We start from the raw sequence: 16,590 nt of genomic DNA, 5'->3' as shown, positions 1-16,590 counted from the left end.
TAGCATTACATGTAAACATTTTTTTTTTTTAAACCCATTTGGCATGTTCACACTCTAGCTGTCAATAACAGTCCTCAGAAAAATATATCAAAAACATACCAAATGTAATCCTATCAGAAAATGTACAGTCGATATGGTAGCAGAGCCAATCAAGTAAAATAATAGAAATTCAAAAAAAATGCTCTTATGCAGTGCATGCTTTGAATCACGTTAAATCTCGCGAGGTTTTCTCGTCTCAGCCTGAACCTGGAATTGATGTACTTCCGGTTGCTTGTGGAGCACTTCCTTGCCTTGCATATGTGAGTGTGACTCTTGCTCGTAACCTATCTGAGCCTCAATAACTTGAAAAATGTTGCTTTTATCAAACAGAATAAAAGTATGTTCTCTCGCGTTTACCTTCGCGCGCGTGTACAGCAGCGGCCCTGCAGTTGCCAACAAAAACCCCACGGTGTACTTTGACATTGCTGCAGACAACCAGCCCCTCGGCAGGGTAACCTTTGAGGTGAGCTTCTACTCTGTTGGATCATGTTTGCACTGAATCTAAAAGAAAATAAACGCTGCTGAACATCCACAATGTAACGATTCCGGTTAGTAGGGTTCACGTAGAGTTGCTTAGTCTCAAGTTTTCCAGAGAACAACTTGAACACATTTGACCCTGAGGCATTTTGTTTTCTTTTGCAGCTCAACGCAGACGTTGTGCCAAGGACTGCAGGTCAGTACACGAGTGCCCCTTCCTGAAAACATTAAATGCAAACGCACACTTCTACTCAAGTTCATCCTAAAGTCAAAGAATGTTGTTATTTCTTTTACTCCCCGTTATTTATTCGTCACCTTTAGTTACTTTTCTATTCTTTTTCCTCATTTCATGTTTCTCCAATATTGTGTTCGAATATTTCTCCTAAACTAAAGGATGAAATGTTCCTTTGTTTTTGAGAATATTCCCCTTCTTCTGCACCATTAATATTATACCAAAAAGATCACACATGTGAAAGAGTACTTAGGGTCTGGTTTAAGTAACATAATTCTGCAGTTTGAAAGTGCTATAATGATACAAGCAGGACTGTTTTAAAGTAAAGAGACACCTATTGTTATTTCTCTTTTAAATGTATTTATGCATGTAGAGAAAAATCTCCACCAACACTCATTTGTGATTTCCTTTGTGATACCAGACATGCCTAATGTCTGAATGACTTATTTAAATACTACTGCAAATACACTACATGTGTGTGCCTGTACACTGAGATACCCAGCCATAAAAAAGAATAATTTGCACCCAACCTAAGTACAGATTAGTTTTTCCTTTTCAAATAAGAAGGACTGTCATGCATTTAAATTCAAACTAATACTTGATGGACCCTCTGACCTGTGTTGATTGTGAGAGAGAATTTGACGCACATCTTTCTCGTAGAGAACTTCAGAGCGCTTTGCACAGGGGAACAGGGCTTTGGTTACAAGGGATCGATTTTCCACAGGGTGATCCCCCGGTTCATGTGCCAGGTAAGCTTTTGTCTTTTTCCTTTGTGATCCTTTTGTTTTCCCACATGCATGATGTTACGGTGCAAACAGCAGTGTGTTATATTTCAGGGTGGAGATTTTACCAACCACAATGGAACTGGAGGGAAGTCTATTTATGGATTGAAGTTCTCTGATGAGAACTTCAAGCTGAAACACACTGGACCTGGTAAATAGCTTATTCTGTTATAAGATATATAGAGTGTATTTATATATGTATCTGATGTAGAAAGAAAGCTAACGTGATGAATTATCTTTACGTATCAGGGAATATCACAGGATTAAGGAGAATCAATTTCCGTTTTCATACATACAGTCAGCTACTGTTCCATTTATCCAAACTCTGAACTTAGTATTACTTTCGTTGCAACAAACTGAAGCATTACATCTTAATCACTTAACAGTATAATGAGATTATGGGATACATGGAAAAATGTATTAAATCCCACTCTTAGGAAGCTGCAGTATCGTGGCAGACAAATTAGTGTTCTCTATATTTCTATTTATTTCTTTAGATAGTATTAATACATCTTTTGTTATGTAAAAGCCATTAAATATTATGCAAGAGTCTAACTCAGAATGTTTGCCTAACTCCTGTTCACCACCAGGTAGCAGCATTGTGCAAATATGTTAATGTGTTATGAATTATCTTGGTGTAAATTGAGTTTTAGATGATAATGAGATATGTCCTCCATTTCTACACAGACATTTTGACTTGACAGGAAAATCAAAGGTGATAGGTGACCTGTTTTTTTACTTAAAGCTAAATGTACAACATGTTTTCAGATAAATACCTTTTTTATTGTTGCATTATAGGTATCTTGTCTATGGCCAATGCTGGACCCAACACCAATGGATCCCAGTTCTTCATCTGCACCTCTAAAACAGAATGGTATGTGCTGACACACACAACATCATGAGGCTTGATGCTACTGTATATATATATTTTTTTTACAGCATTTCATCAATTGTTGGCTTTTTTTAAGTCATACATTTGTGCAGAGCGCTGATCAATTGCTGACAACTGAAGATCTTGTGCAGTTGGGAAAACCGAACAATGACAGACACATGAATACTAGGCTATACATGAAATATTTCTCCTATTCAAACAGTGCCAGTTTCACCAAGCAACTTTCAGCCCATATTTTCAAAGGTTTAATTGTGAACCACAAGTGTAAAAGCCTCCATGAATTGAGCGTGTCTTGCCTTTTCAAACATGAAACAATTTTAATGATAATGGGAATACAAAACACCTCACAATCAAGAATACATTGCCATGGAGTGTACCTAAATTCTGTGAGTAATGCTGTTGCAGTGTGCAGCTGGAAACTTCAATTTGACATATTTAGTAAAAATCTGTCTTTGAGTCTAACACAACATGGAAAGAAGACAAACTACCCTGGAACAATTGGAAAAAACTTTTGTATATAATCCAACAATACAATTCTACTGCCTTTGGAAGACTTCTGTTATTGTAGCCTTTAGGAGATATGTATTTAGTGATGTCCAGTTATATTTAAAAGGCTGTTGCAGAGGTTTTATCCCAGCCCTTCTGGGAACAAAAATTCTTGATCGATGCTGTGAATTCATGTAATGTTTTGACAGGAGAGCAGAAAGAAGATTTGAATGACAGCCTAAAATAGCAGAATCCTTGCAGGAATAGTGCATCACCCAACAAAAAGGCATGAGTCAAAGCCTGCTGGATGCATCAGGGATTGTCTCACAGTGCGGGGCAGTGATAATAAAGCTCTTCTTTCTTCACTTAGGCTCGACGGCAGGCATGTTGTCTTTGGCAGCGTGAAGGAGGGACTGGACGTGATCAAGAAAGTGGAGTCTTTCGGTTCCCAGTCTGGGCGAACGTCCAAGAGGATCACTATCGCAGACTGCGGAGAGCTGGAGTAGACTCTGCGCAGAGGACACAGTCCTAGTCTCATCTTCTGCTGTAATTTCTACGCAAGGGTCGGAGTGAAAGAGGGCCTTTCTTCATCATGGCACATAGTGCTTCCTCTCTCTAGAGGAAAAGATTATCTCAGTCAGTTTTTTATTCTGTTAGTCTTTCTCTGGGTGAAGCGTTTAACTGTGACAGTGTAAAATGTGAAGAGGCAATAAATTGCAAACAATAAAACATTTTTTCTAAATATAAGCTTGTTCTTACCATCTGTTGTTATACTACACATCCTTAGTAGTAGTCAAGTATTACAAAACCCTCTAAACTGGCAATAACTTTTTTTAATAGCAATAACTGGCCGAAGCTGTTTTAAAGGAAGGTGTGTTCGTTTATTGGGGGAATGTTTGATCACCAGATGAAGAATGAGATCAGTCCGCCTGTTTTTCTCATCAGCCTCAGATGACTAATGATCCTATTCCGCTAAGTATTTATTCTGCCGACATCTGTCCAGAAGAATTAAGGTCCAAAATGTCAAATTGCTTCTTCTGCACAGGGGAATGTTTCCTTTTGTGGGGGTCAATGTGGAATCACTGCGTTATGTATCACAACGTACTGGAGGCTCTGCCAGTGGTGGTAAATGAGAGGGGGACGAAGCCAAATCTGATCTCTCTTTGCCGTAAGTAAATTCTACCAGATGTTGGAACAAATATTAAGATGGAGATTGTGATGTTATGGGTTGTAGGGAGATTAACATGTTTAACAGCTGGATCAGTCAATGTTCAGATTTTATCCTATACAGCCCCGTGTGGGCGTTCCCATGATATCCTCCCCAAAACCTCCCCACCCTAAATCCACACGGACACATGGGTATATTAAAAACAATTTTATATGCTCAAAACGTTACGAGAGACAGAAAAAAAATTGCTCTAGATTCCAGGAACTTGTTTAAATACATTTTAATACAAAAACATTTTACAAGATCAATCTCATGGGTCGAATTAAGGCACACAGAACGGTGTTACACAAATCTTAACAGTTACAGATTACTGCTCCATATTCACTTATCATTTCTTTAATACAAAAGCCTCTAAATCTCATGAAACCTCCCACTAAATCCTTCACGATCTTTGGTATGTTCACATTTTTTCTTCGTCTCAAGTTACATATGAGACATTGTGACCTCTGACCTATAAAACAGCACTTTGTAGAGTCTAAGCACTGGGTGCCGAAATACAACTGCTGTAATTCATTCTATTTTTATAAGGAAGCATATTTTCTCTATTGCATTGTTGTAATATATGAAATCACAAACTCCCTAAAAGGTGTCTTCAGAAATACAGGCACATACTAATAAAGAATAGTTGTTAGTTGGCTAATATATATTCCTTCACAAAGTGTAATAATCAGCAAACAGTAATGGCTTAAAAATATATTCAAAAAGTATGTACCCTCCAGTACTGATAATACAGATAATAATAATGCAGATACATACTAATACTGCATTTCCTTCTTAGTAAAGACGTGTTGCATATTTATACAGAAAACGTAATTTCATTTAAGTTATCTCTGGAATATACAAACATGTAAAAGAGAATCTTCTTAATCTTGAAACTGCACCTTTTTTCCCACACGTTGGACATGAGTGACGAGACACAGAGCTAAAGTTTCCTAATTCACAGTTGGTAAGATTCATAGTTAAGACTTTAAAATGAATATTCACATGATAGGAACCGAGTAAGTTGGAACGACCCAGCAAATGCTAAGTAATTGTCTCCACAGAGAGACAAAGTAAAAAAATGAGCCTCTTATATTGAGAGTCACAGTGTCATAGAGGATAATTAATAACATAAACCGTTAGATGCTTAACAGCACATTAACACTTATTATTATCATGTCATTTTAGCAATTAAAATATGACTGTCCCTTTTTCTTAAAAAGTTGTGTGCGTAAAGCGAGTGTATTATTGCACGCGGCGGCAGTAGTAGCCGAGGACTTTGCATTTTTCACACAGGTGTTGAGGGTGCTCCTTGCTCTGGTCCGATACATCTAACCCGTCTGGTTTCTCCAGAGGTCGCTGGAAAAAACAAACAAATAGTTACTCCCACACACAGATTTGTAAAAGTAACATTCTACTTTGTGCAATTACTCACAAATCATAGCATTTATATCATCATCACAGAAATCATAGCATTTAAAACCTAAATGAGTAATTAATACTTTTTTAAATGTACTTTTGCTGGGGGGTTTCAAACATAATACTTAGCTAAGATTATAATTACAGGCACACCAATTTCTATCTTTTTTTGGGAAACTTTTGTTTATTCATATCATTTTGATCACAATGTTTTTGTTCATTCTGTTTGTTTTTTTGTATTAGGGTTATGGACAATAATGATGGTTTGTTAATAATGGTAATGATTTTTTAAAGAAAAATCACCTTTATATCCAAGATGTTTTTAAGAGTGTTTTTACTCAAGGCTGATATCTGCTTTTGACCTTTAAGTTTGACTAGGAGTTACAAAGTTTACTGTTTATAAAATATTTCAGGCCATGCCTTTATGAATTGACACATGGCGTTTGGCTCATGTATTTTACATCAAACTTTGTAAATTAATACAGCAAACAACATTAAACTGAACCTTTTGGTTAAACTCTTTGGTGTATTGAGGTCATGCCAGAGGGGAAAAAAGTGTATTGAAACTCTTCTTGTTCTACTTATCTTGCTATAATGTGAACGTTTAATAGCGATCCTTTTGTATGTTTCTAAATTGCATTAGATAGTGATAAAAATCAAACAATAGAAGTAAAACTATTTCTAAAACTAATTTTTTCTGCAACAGTATGCCTGTTCTACAGTTTCAAAGGATTTGTACACTAGTTACTCTGGGGAGTTGAGAAACATAAAGCAGCTCTTGGCCTCAAGGGTCAAACTACAAGGAAATATGGTGTAACAATATGCAGTCACAGCACAAATTGGTTTTCTGCCATGGTGAGTGCAGTGAAGCAGCCTTCCTGTGAGGACTCAACTCAGAATAGTGAGAAAGGCTCGTTCAAAACGTTATGAGTGTGTTCCACTTCATCTCCGGGCCCCCCTTGTTACTGTGGGGCCTATAGCAGCCTTCCTTCAGTCTGTAGGATATACTGTTACCTGCTTATGAGGGTAAACGTTGATGTGGCACTTGATACATTCTTGTCCCATGTTGGCCCAGGAGTTTCCGCTCATCCACTTCCTCTTGCATTTAGGGCATTTATATTCCCCAAAACACCTCTTCTTTCCTTGATACGGGGTCAGGCCCTCCCCTTTGGGTCGAGCCTGAACAGAAACACAGAGCAGACAACAGTTCTCACATTACTGACCTTGTGTGCAACCCACTTGAAGCGTCCTCTTGAAACGCTTAAAACGAGACATTTCAACAGCTTTGCAAACATTTTGGCATTTACATCTCACCACCTTTAACTGGAGGAGACTTGCTGACCTATTTGGTTTCTTTGGACAGCAGCCAATTCAAAGCTCTGCGTGATTAGAACGGGAAGTGATAGCAGCCCTGTTGGTGGTCAAGAGAGTGGAGGTTTTTTTTCTCAGGAATGAGACGATTATTTATCGTCTCTGTCAATATAAGTTAAAAAACTAATTTGCTTTGATGCTTAATAATACGGCTCTGGAAGAGTGAGCACTACTAAGGAACTTTTCTTATCTTATCTAAACTTTACAAAAGGCAGTATAGAAACCTAGAAGACCCCATGAAAAACAGTAAAAGTTTACTTTTTCTTGGAAGTGGGGTTATATTGTAATGTTTAAGTATAATCTATTTGTTGGAAAGAAAAGAGAAGTCTCATATTTCCCATTACAAATGAACTTGCTCCATCCAGCTGTGTTCCCAGGGGACCATAAAGGAGGCCCCAGCCTGTTGGGGGACCAATAGGAGAGGCCTTTCTGCTATAGGACAAATACCTCAGGCTCTCAGTCATCCCTCTCAGCTGGCTAGGACCCACCAATCAGGACACAAAGATCTTAGCAGGGAGGAAATAAAACCCAGATGAACTCTGCACTTGTATAACATGACAAAATCCTAAACCCATCACAAGAAAATAATCTTGACAAGACTGGTTTAAATTAAAAACACTTTGCCCGAAAAGTAGGCCAAGTCAAAATTAAGAATGAATCCACAGCACCAGAGGAGCTAAATGTCAAACCTTTGTTTTGATTTCACAGCAGGAACATATGTCAGGTTCAAAACTTCTCACAGATCATTTTATTCATTTCCAGGGCTACGTGTGTTTGAGAAAATAGGTCTCTAACTGTGAAGGCCACTGTGAAGCATTCTGAGGCCTGTGTTTGCTTCATTTAGCCACCATGAGGCACTGTGGGAGGTCACTTTTGATGGCCAGTCTCTTTCCCAAGCGCCTACAGAGCATCATCTTCCTGAGGGAGGAAACAGCTTTCATTCTGCAGAACAAGCAAAACAAACTCTACCTAAAGCCTGGAGTCCACAGGTCAGCAAAGGGCATGGCACAGTCCGGAGTTTCCACCGGTCCCATCAAAGATGTGACACTGGCAACCGACAAATGAAAATCACACTTGTGACCTGACATTGACTGCGTGCTCTTATGGAAAGCATAGATGGAAAGCAGGAACATTTGATTTAATGCAAAAAAAGGAACAAATCCATCATCAAGCCTTCTGAACTATAGGATGGCTAGCTTAAAAAAAATTAATTACACAAGACTGTTTCCCTGAAAAAGGAAAAGGAAAGGAAAATACATTTAAGCTAGTCTATAAGTTAACAGCTATGCTAGCAACTCTGCGAAGTAGCCTACTGAGGCACACTGGTGTTCTGATTTAAATGCTAACATCAGTAGTTAACATTCTTACAGTGGCAATGATAACGTGCTAATATGTAGCAGTTATGTTCACACTCTTTGTTTAGCGGGCTAGCATGCTAAATTTGCTTATTAGCACTAAACACAAAGAGTAGCTTGGGCTCACCTGAATATAGCATACACTAGTATTGCAAGTATTTGAAAGGTTTAGGGAATGTCTAACAAAATGTATGTAAATCCATTTAATAGATGTTCTTATATCGGCCCCAGAGTGTGCAGAGCGATGTAAAGCCAGATTTTGGGGCTGCAGCAGATAAGCTTGGCGCAGATCATTGCAGCCTGGTGATAGAGGCCCAGGAGGTTGGCTGCCTCCCTCTGCCATCATCTGGAAACCATCAGGATAAACAATGGACTACTCCAAATCCTTAACCCCCCCCCCTCCTCCTCTTCCTCTTCCTCTTTTCTCTCTACCTCGATCACTCTCTCCCCCACTTCCATAGCCCCATGAGACACTCATCCTGGAGAACACAGCAACACCAAGCCTATTGGATACCATGTGGTCAATTACTCCACACTAACAAACCGCAGTGCTCTCTCTCACTCGCTGGGTTTAATTTGTAGCAGACCCCCACTGCATCAGGGAGAAACCCAGCTGTTACCAAAGCAAAACAACACATTACTGCCCGGACTGAAGTCCACAGCAACAACTTTCCTGAGGTTTAAAGACTCCTGTGTTAACTTAAGTTTCATTATCTTTTGAAGTTAATCATCTCCAGTAGGGTTTAAAGGAACCAATTAATGACCTTCCAATTTTGAGTCTCAGAAAGTCTAAATTTCTTTGTATGAAAAACAATTATTACTGCATCCAAAGATAGGGGAAAATGTTGGTCTATTAATTAGTAACAATAGTCAATGACTTGCTGGGTATTTATGAGGCAGAAAGGCCAACAATTTACTGCCTTTTACTGTTTTATATCACCATAAAATATATATCTCTGGGTGTTGGTTGGCATGCTTTTTCAAGACATCACTTTGAATAATAGTTGTGGTACTACATCCAACTGTGGTTGTAATTTTAATTTTTTTTTGAGCATCTGTTGATTTAAAAAGTAGCTAAAGGAGACATAAAGTAGTATGGATATTTTTCAGTATAAGAGACTCAGGAAGCAGTCTGTGATTTGACAGATTCCATTGTAAAGTAATGTTTGAAACAAATGTTTTATCTGAAGTATATATTTGACATACACTTTGATTATCCTAATTTATTTATGGAGCTATATTCCATAAAGTCTTTTTGCAAATCTTGCACATCTGAATTACTGAATGGCTTCACCTTCCCCCTCACTAATACATATGATTAGATAAAAACAATTGGAGGCCAGACAGCAAATGATTGGTTTTCTATTTCCTTACATAGCTCTCCAGATTTTCAATCTTACATCAGTTCCATTGTTAAGAGCATGCTGAGTCCTCAAACTAGGAGAATAATTTCCTCACACATTCATTCACAGTTATTCTTTGTATTCTCAGCATCTATTTCACGCACACAGTGCTGCTTTCATACAAGGAGGAATATGGACCAATATGAATTCTGCTCTTTCCAGAGTCTGACTGAGCATTGGTCCTGGCTGTGCAACCCAGTCTCACGACATTTCCTCGTGTTGGTGAACACAAATCAATAGATTGCATTTTGTGACTATAACACGAAATGCCGTGAGACTGGCTTGGGCTGTGGGTAAGTGTACAACTTACACAGCTGTAAACTGGTGTTATATTTCACAAGGCTTAAGTGACAGGGGCAGGTGTGCTGGCAAGGGAGCAAGAAATGCAACAGCAAAGTATACCTAAATTCAGTTCAAAAAAACAACTGAGAGCAAAAGATATAAAAAAGTCTTGTGACAAATATAATCCTCAGGTCAGTTTGATGTTATTGGCATGTTAAGGAATGTGTGCAAAAGAACATTTAGAGCATATAATTCTCCAAACTCTTACCATTGATGAAGACTGTTATAAGACTACTAAATGATCCAGGTGCATTTGTTTTGCCAACTACTTTTTGTACTTTGAACCGCAATAATGAATTCAATGTTGACTGGTAACAAGGAAAGTAGTAGGAAGTAGTCGTTATTAGTAAATTGAGAGGCACAGAGGAAAACTTTACATTTCACCCCCATTTCCCTTTCCTTCCACCCTGTAATCCAAATTGACCCAACCCCCCAGGATGAAAAAAGTGATTTATCTTTAAAAAAAAAAATGCAACCACTTTAAAGCTGAGCTCTGCCGCATTCTTTTCCTATATGTTTCTTATAGCTAGATGACAGACACTGTTTATCAGAGGGAGTCTATCTATCTACCCCACATACCAGGGATTCGTCTATCTTGCTCATCCTCCCCAGCAGAGGACCCGGCCAAAAGCAACAGACAGCCTACCGAGGAGAGATAATACGTTTATCAGCAGTGAAAACAAAAAGAACAAAGCAACAAAGTAATCAGTGTTGCTTGAGATTCACCGGTTACACATCCTGCGTTGAACTGTATCGCTCCACCTGAAGTATACATTGTTGTGATACCAAAAATAGTATTTTAACAAACATATTAACAAAATAAAAGTTCTGATCTTTTAGTATGGACTGAACAAACAAGGTATAGTTTGATAAATTGAAAGATTCAGAGGTCCTGGTGCCTTTAAACAGAGACACGCTAACCGTTTCCCCTCGTTTTCAGTCTCTATGCTAAACTAACCATTTTTGTCTGTTCAAATTCACTGATATGAGAATGGTATTAATATTTTTATCTGGCTTTCGGTAAGAATATTAATTTCCATATTTGAGCTATAATAATGCAAATAATACTACAAGATTAACATGTATTCCGTGTTGTGGTGCAAGATGACCATATGCAAACTGGTGTAGTTTTTTCCTGCATGTCTGATAAGCATAAATAATTCTCAGGGATGTGAATACTGCAGCATATTTATTCTACAAGGAAAGGTTTAACATTTTGAAAAATATGCTTTTTAATAGTAAGATAAGAAGGTTTATATTTTTTACATATCCTAAACTAAATAACAAACTGTTGCCAGTTGCCAACTTAGCACGGCAAAGAGTGTATCTTTTAAGTACACGGAACGCAATAAGAGTTAATGTGAGGATACTGAATCATGGGATACACTTAAGTAATTAAACTAAAAATATCTGCCAAATATAAATAAATCCTTTTAAATGCCTTGCAACTAACAAATGTTCCTCTTTCCAAAGTAATTATCAAAGCAGCCTTTTTCTTTCCATTCAGACCTGATTAAACCGTAAAGACATACACCCACTTCCTGTGCTGCTCACTGTTGTTACAAAAACTCGTTCTGGATGCAGACGTTTCTGGGCAGTTGATAGCTGGCCCTTTAAACGTGTGTCAGGCAGACGCTCCTCTGCACAGAGAGAGACAGGGACGGAGATGACTGCAGCCGAGCAGAGCTGAGCGAACAATGCAGCCTGACTTCCTGACCTTTGGTTCCACAGCGCCTCTGCAGAAACAATGCTCTCCTTATTTTGCCCAGGCTCTTCCCACCATACACCCATGTACTGTCAGCACACTGTGACTAGTGTATTCTCTTTACAGTAACTGGGTTCAGCTACTTAATTGGCAGGGGGTCATTAAAATGTTGTGACCCTGGGTTAACGGGTAAAAGGTGTTAAACTTGCAACACATTTGGTCACTTGGTTTAACAAGGAAAAAGTCTTGCAATCAAGTGGGTACAGAGGAAGGATGATTCTCAGATGGAGTCAATGGCAAGATGAAAATAAATAGATTGTTTTGTACCCCAACATTAGCACAGCACAATATGAGTAAAAAATGTTTACTTTTCTTAAATATTGCAATAACAATATCAGGCTAGTAAGGATAGATACAGCAATATTAAAGTTTACTTAGTTCTGCTGCTTTAAGTGCACTGCTAAAATACAACTTAATGAACATGTTTTGAAGAACAATGCACTCAACAGAGACAACACCATTAATTTATTCTTAATGCATTTTTACTCTCTTTCAAGTAACAAAAAAAATCCAGTGCAATACTACTGAGTCTTCCACGAGTTGACATCGCGGCGACAATCAAATATATTTGCAGCCCTACACAAACACATAGTAAGACATCAAAAGTGTACCATCAGAGTATATTTCACTTGAAGCTAAAAATGCCTCAGATTCCAGCCAGCCAAAAAAATGAAGTTTGTTCATTAGTTACAGCTTTAACAGAACTGAAGAGGCCTTTTGTCATGACAACGACTCAGTAATCAGCTCTACGGTTCTGAAATATTAGTAACACATGATCAAATCTGACATCATCTTTCTGAAGCCAGGCAGCAGAAATGGTTTCCAGATTTTGCACTTTTAAGGGGCGTGGCTGCAAAAAGGAATCGTAAATATCTCGGAGTAATCCTTTGACGTCTTAACCCTCTGTTAAAAAGCGTAACCTAATGCTTCACTCTGCTGTCAACAGGATGTTTGCTACTTACATGCAGAGCACAGCAGGGATAGCATAGCTAATATTTTTCAATAACTCAAATGTATGGACTCCACCTCAACTGGCACTTTTCATTATTTTTCCTCACCTAAGGGTTCCACTGAGGTACCATATGTTTCTTTATCAAAGAAGCAGACCTGGTGAGTGGACATGGGCCCCATTCCACCCAGAGTGAGGCTGTTAAAGGACCCTCACACCCACTTCCTGTGTGCTTCTTCTCTCATCTTACTGAGCCGTGACATTCTTTGATTCCTATCCACAGCAGCTCCATTGCAAACCAGTCGGCTATAGAAGCGACATACAGGCCATAGAAACTCACTGTTGCTAATAAGATGTTTTTTACTACTCTTTACAAAACAGCCCTTGAACAAGTGATTTTGCAATTGATGTATGCATCTTTATCCTTAATGTGAAAGAAACATACCGTTCCAGGATGTATATGGTTTTCCTTCTGGTCCGGTTATCGCTCAAAGAGGCCCTAATGACTGATATATACACAGCAATAACTGTCATTTGTATAGTAAAACAAACTTTATTGAAACTGGTTGGTCTCAAACTTTTTCTTTGAACATATTTCTGAAACCACTGGACCAGCAGTAACACACTTTCTGCAGGTGTGAACTGATATAAAAATGTAGAGAGCTATAAGCTCACTGCAAATAATTTTCTCCACATTCCTCACATTCCTCCGCTTTCTATGTTCACTGCTGAACTGCACCGATCGCAAAAGAAGTGACAAGCTCTCAGAGGCTTGGCCAGGGTAGAAAGTGATCAAAATGTGGCTGTGACAGGACAGATTTGAGGAGATAGACATATTCTTGCCACATTTCTCCTTTGTGTTAAGTTAAAGGAATCTCTTTGGAAATACTCTTATTCCATTGCTGCACGATGAGACGATTGGTACCACTCAAACCTGTACAGAATATATGTTGGTGAGCTGGTGTCAGAAGCCGGGTAACTTAGCTTAGGATAGAGCCAGGCTAGTTTTTATCCCCTTTTTCAAGTTTTCATATGAAATTCAACACACTACCTGCTGCAATTAAATGATATTGAAAGATATTTAAAATTGTAAAGCTATTTGTTAATCTCTTGGATGAACCATGCATTATATTTAAGTTAGATGTTACCCCCCTATTGTGAAGTTTGCACCCCTTGAAAAGTTGTACAGCTTGGCTTTTCAACTAACTTAATTTCTACTTTTTCACTCCGCTTCTTGGTTGCATCCTGTGCATCACTCATGTGATTATTCCCATTACACATAACAAATGTCAGGCATTTCCCTCTGAACATGATCAATGGGGAACCGCAGCTGCACATAAAGCAGTGGTAATATTTCTCTCGTGTTTGGCGGAGAGGTCGTGCCTAGTTCCACAAAGAAACCTATCATCTTTCATTAAGGCTGGCTCCTAGATCCAATCTGGCATCTGCTGCTCATTACCAACCTTGCGGTGGTACATCAAATATGTGAGGAGGAATGTATTTCACACTGAAAAAATAATACAGAAACATAATTTTCTTACTTGGAATTTATAGTTGTAATACTACTAAAAACGTTTTAAAAGAGGAAGATGGTAGATTTGACTGATGTCATGATCTTCACCTCACCAGACAAAACATCATACTGTATATTGTTTGAAACATGTTGATGCATTCGATAAACAGCTAAAAACTGCAGTTTCTGCAGCTGACTGATATACAGCAGCACTGACTGGCTCACCTGAGGGCAATCTTTGATGTAGTGGCCTTTGTTGAAGCAAAGGTGGCACAGGTAGTTAGGCGGCGGCCTTTTGCTGGGTTTACGTGTCTCCGGGGACAGGGAGAGGTCTGAGAAATGGTCCGCCAGAGAGCTCAGGCCGTCCACGATATTGTTGAGGGACTCGTAGGGCGAGGAGCTCTTGTAGAAATTGTTGTTCAAGGCCTGCCAGAGAAAAAGAAGATCATTGTGGTGACCCTACAATGAAAGAGCATTTCATGCAGCATGTCAGTCCATCACACTGATTGATTTTCCTGTTTGCGCCTCTCACAGTAGCCAACTTATTTCAATTCTGCAGATGTGCTGCCTTTACTGCATCTACACTCTGGGCCAACAGTGTCCATTTCCTTGTCAGAACAAAATGTCTTTGTCATGCGTTCTTTTGACTTGTTCTTTTGGCACAGCACAATCAGCATCATTGTGTCTCTGGAGGAGACGGGTGCTATGGCACCGCAGGGGTAAGCATGTAGAACAGCCTGCAGACACTAGCTTTTTGGCATCACAGAAAGGGAATTGTGATCAGATGTACATTACAGTGCTGTGCATGAAACCTCTACATGTATGTGGCAAGTGTGGAGTAAAAATACTTTAAATTGTTTTTTAAAGTTATACAGCAAATTATGACTTCTTATGCCAATATTTTAATCAAAACCTCCTCATCTCTACTTTCCCGCTTTTGCTAAATGTGTTAATATTAAATTAAGCAGCACCAGGCCCCCCAGAGTCTGAGTAAGCAGAGGCCGACCAGGGTGAGCTGTAACATTTTAAAAAGCTTGTGAGAGGTCTTTCTCAACCTGCCATTCCCCCTCCAGCTGCACACTGACACCAGAACAGTCTGAACACACGCAGGCACTATACCAGGGTACAAAACACATATTCATGTACTACCCACTCACCACAGTGCTACCCAATGGAGGCATGCAGGTGAGGTTTACTGTATGGGCAACAAAAATAACCTGGAGTGAAAAATGTGTGTAGGAGAGAGGTTTTTGACATGCAGCAAAAAGAAAATGATGAATGAATAGATGGATGTTTCAACAGAGCATGAATTATGTACACTGCAAAGAGTTGATCATTAGCACGATATATGACATGACATGAATTCTACCTCACTCCTCAGCTGGAAGAAGTTGTTGAGATAGTTGGCGCTCAGGTCAGCTGTGGTGCGCTTGGAGATGTTCATGTCCTGAGGAAAAGTGTCCGATTCGGCTTTGAACGCATCAAAAGTGCTGTTCTGAGTGTCTTGCAAAGACATGTAGACCCAGTTGAGCAGCTGTGCAGGTTGGTACACAGGGGCACCGGAGTCTATAGCAGACATCATTTTGTTTTTGGAGGACTGCGCCTCTTGGAACAGTGCCGTCAGAACCGCCGGATTTTCTGGATCACACAACTTCTCTCAGTCATCCCCCTTGCTCCGGTTTAAAGAGGTGTGATCCTTGTGTTCACCTGGGGAGCCCTGAAGGACCCCAGTAACCGGACAATTGTCACAGGGGAGAGCGCAGTGGAAGCATGAAGCGCAAAAGCGTAAATGTCAGTGGGAAGCGTCAGGCAGCGCAGCAGCCAGAACTGTGGGCTGGGTCACAGCGGAAAGGAGGTCCAACAAGAGTTTGTATCTTTCTGCAAAACTTTTTTACATATTCATGCACAATACCGTATAGCCTGTTTCTGAGAGGGACGATCATTATACAGCAGTTTAGAAATAAGATTTGTTTAAAAAAAACTAAGCGTTATAATTGAAGGGGGAAATGTGATATTTAAATTAGACCAGTTTACTGGATTAAGTATTATACATCTTTGTAATGGTTTTTGTCCCTTTTTAACGAATGTATTTTCTTGACACATCTTTCTTTACTGTTTACAACTAATAATCATCTACATATTGTAAAATGAAAGACTTTGTGTTGGTTATGCGAGTCAAGTTAAGATTCACCATACACAGGATTACAAGAAAATTCCTCAGTTCATCAGAATCAGAATACCTTTATTCTTCCCACAGAGGGGACATTTACATTGTTACAGCAAACGTGAATATAGAGACAAAAACAATTTTAAAAAACTATTAGACAGGGCATGCACATAATATTTTAAATTGGTTAA

General features: G+C 39.0%; 2 protein-coding genes across 2 annotated transcripts; one reads left to right on the top strand and one right to left on the bottom strand.

Moving 5' to 3' along the window:
* Positions 1–254: 254 nt before the first annotated feature.
* LOC134871190 (peptidyl-prolyl cis-trans isomerase A-like) lies at positions 255–3,655 on the top strand. Its single transcript, XM_063893843.1, has 6 exons — positions 255–502; positions 682–712; positions 1,409–1,497; positions 1,585–1,681; positions 2,329–2,404; positions 3,279–3,655. The coding sequence occupies exons 1-6, from the start codon at positions 350–352 to the stop codon at positions 3,412–3,414; spliced, it is 582 nt and encodes a 193-aa protein (XP_063749913.1). The 5' UTR covers positions 255–349; the 3' UTR covers positions 3,415–3,655.
* A 729-nt stretch (positions 3,656–4,384) lies between these two features.
* LOC134870566 (zinc finger CCHC domain-containing protein 24-like) lies at positions 4,385–16,324 on the bottom strand. Its single transcript, XM_063892792.1, has 4 exons — positions 15,602–16,324; positions 14,458–14,658; positions 6,549–6,713; positions 4,385–5,474 (listed from the first exon to the last, which is right to left on the bottom strand). The coding sequence occupies exons 1-4, from the start codon at positions 15,812–15,814 to the stop codon at positions 5,361–5,363; spliced, it is 693 nt and encodes a 230-aa protein (XP_063748862.1). The 5' UTR covers positions 15,815–16,324; the 3' UTR covers positions 4,385–5,360.
* Between the last annotated feature and the right edge of the window lie 266 nt (positions 16,325–16,590).

The sequence above is a fragment of the Eleginops maclovinus genome, chromosome 10, assembly GCF_036324505.1.
Source record: "Eleginops maclovinus isolate JMC-PN-2008 ecotype Puerto Natales chromosome 10, JC_Emac_rtc_rv5, whole genome shotgun sequence".
NCBI classification, from domain to species: Eukaryota; Metazoa; Chordata; class Actinopteri; order Perciformes; family Eleginopidae; genus Eleginops; species Eleginops maclovinus.
The sequence above is the reverse complement of the archived record's forward strand: the minus strand, read 5'-3'. Positions and strand labels throughout refer to the sequence as shown.

Excerpts from the sequence above, each read along its gene's own strand:
- LOC134871190 (XM_063893843.1), top strand. The coding sequence starts at position 350 with ATGTTGCTTTTATCAAACAGAATAAAAGTATGTTCTCTCGCGTTTACC. Across the intron at positions 1,498-1,584 it reads TCCCCCGGTTCATGTGCCAG|GGTGGAGATTTTACCAACCA; the intron begins GTAAGCTTTTGT and ends GTTATATTTCAG. Across the intron at positions 2,405-3,278 it reads TGCACCTCTAAAACAGAATG|GCTCGACGGCAGGCATGTTG; the intron begins GTATGTGCTGAC and ends TTCTTCACTTAG.
- LOC134870566 (XM_063892792.1), bottom strand. The coding sequence starts at position 15,814 with ATGATGTCTGCTATAGACTCCGGTGCCCCTGTGTACCAACCTGCACAG. Across the intron at positions 14,659-15,601 it reads TCTTCCAGCTGAGGAGTGAG|GCCTTGAACAACAATTTCTA; the intron begins GTAGAATTCATG and ends TTTCTCTGGCAG. Across the intron at positions 5,475-6,548 it reads ACGTTTACCCTCATAAGCAG|CGACCTCTGGAGAAACCAGA; the intron begins GTAACAGTATAT and ends TGTTTTTTCCAG.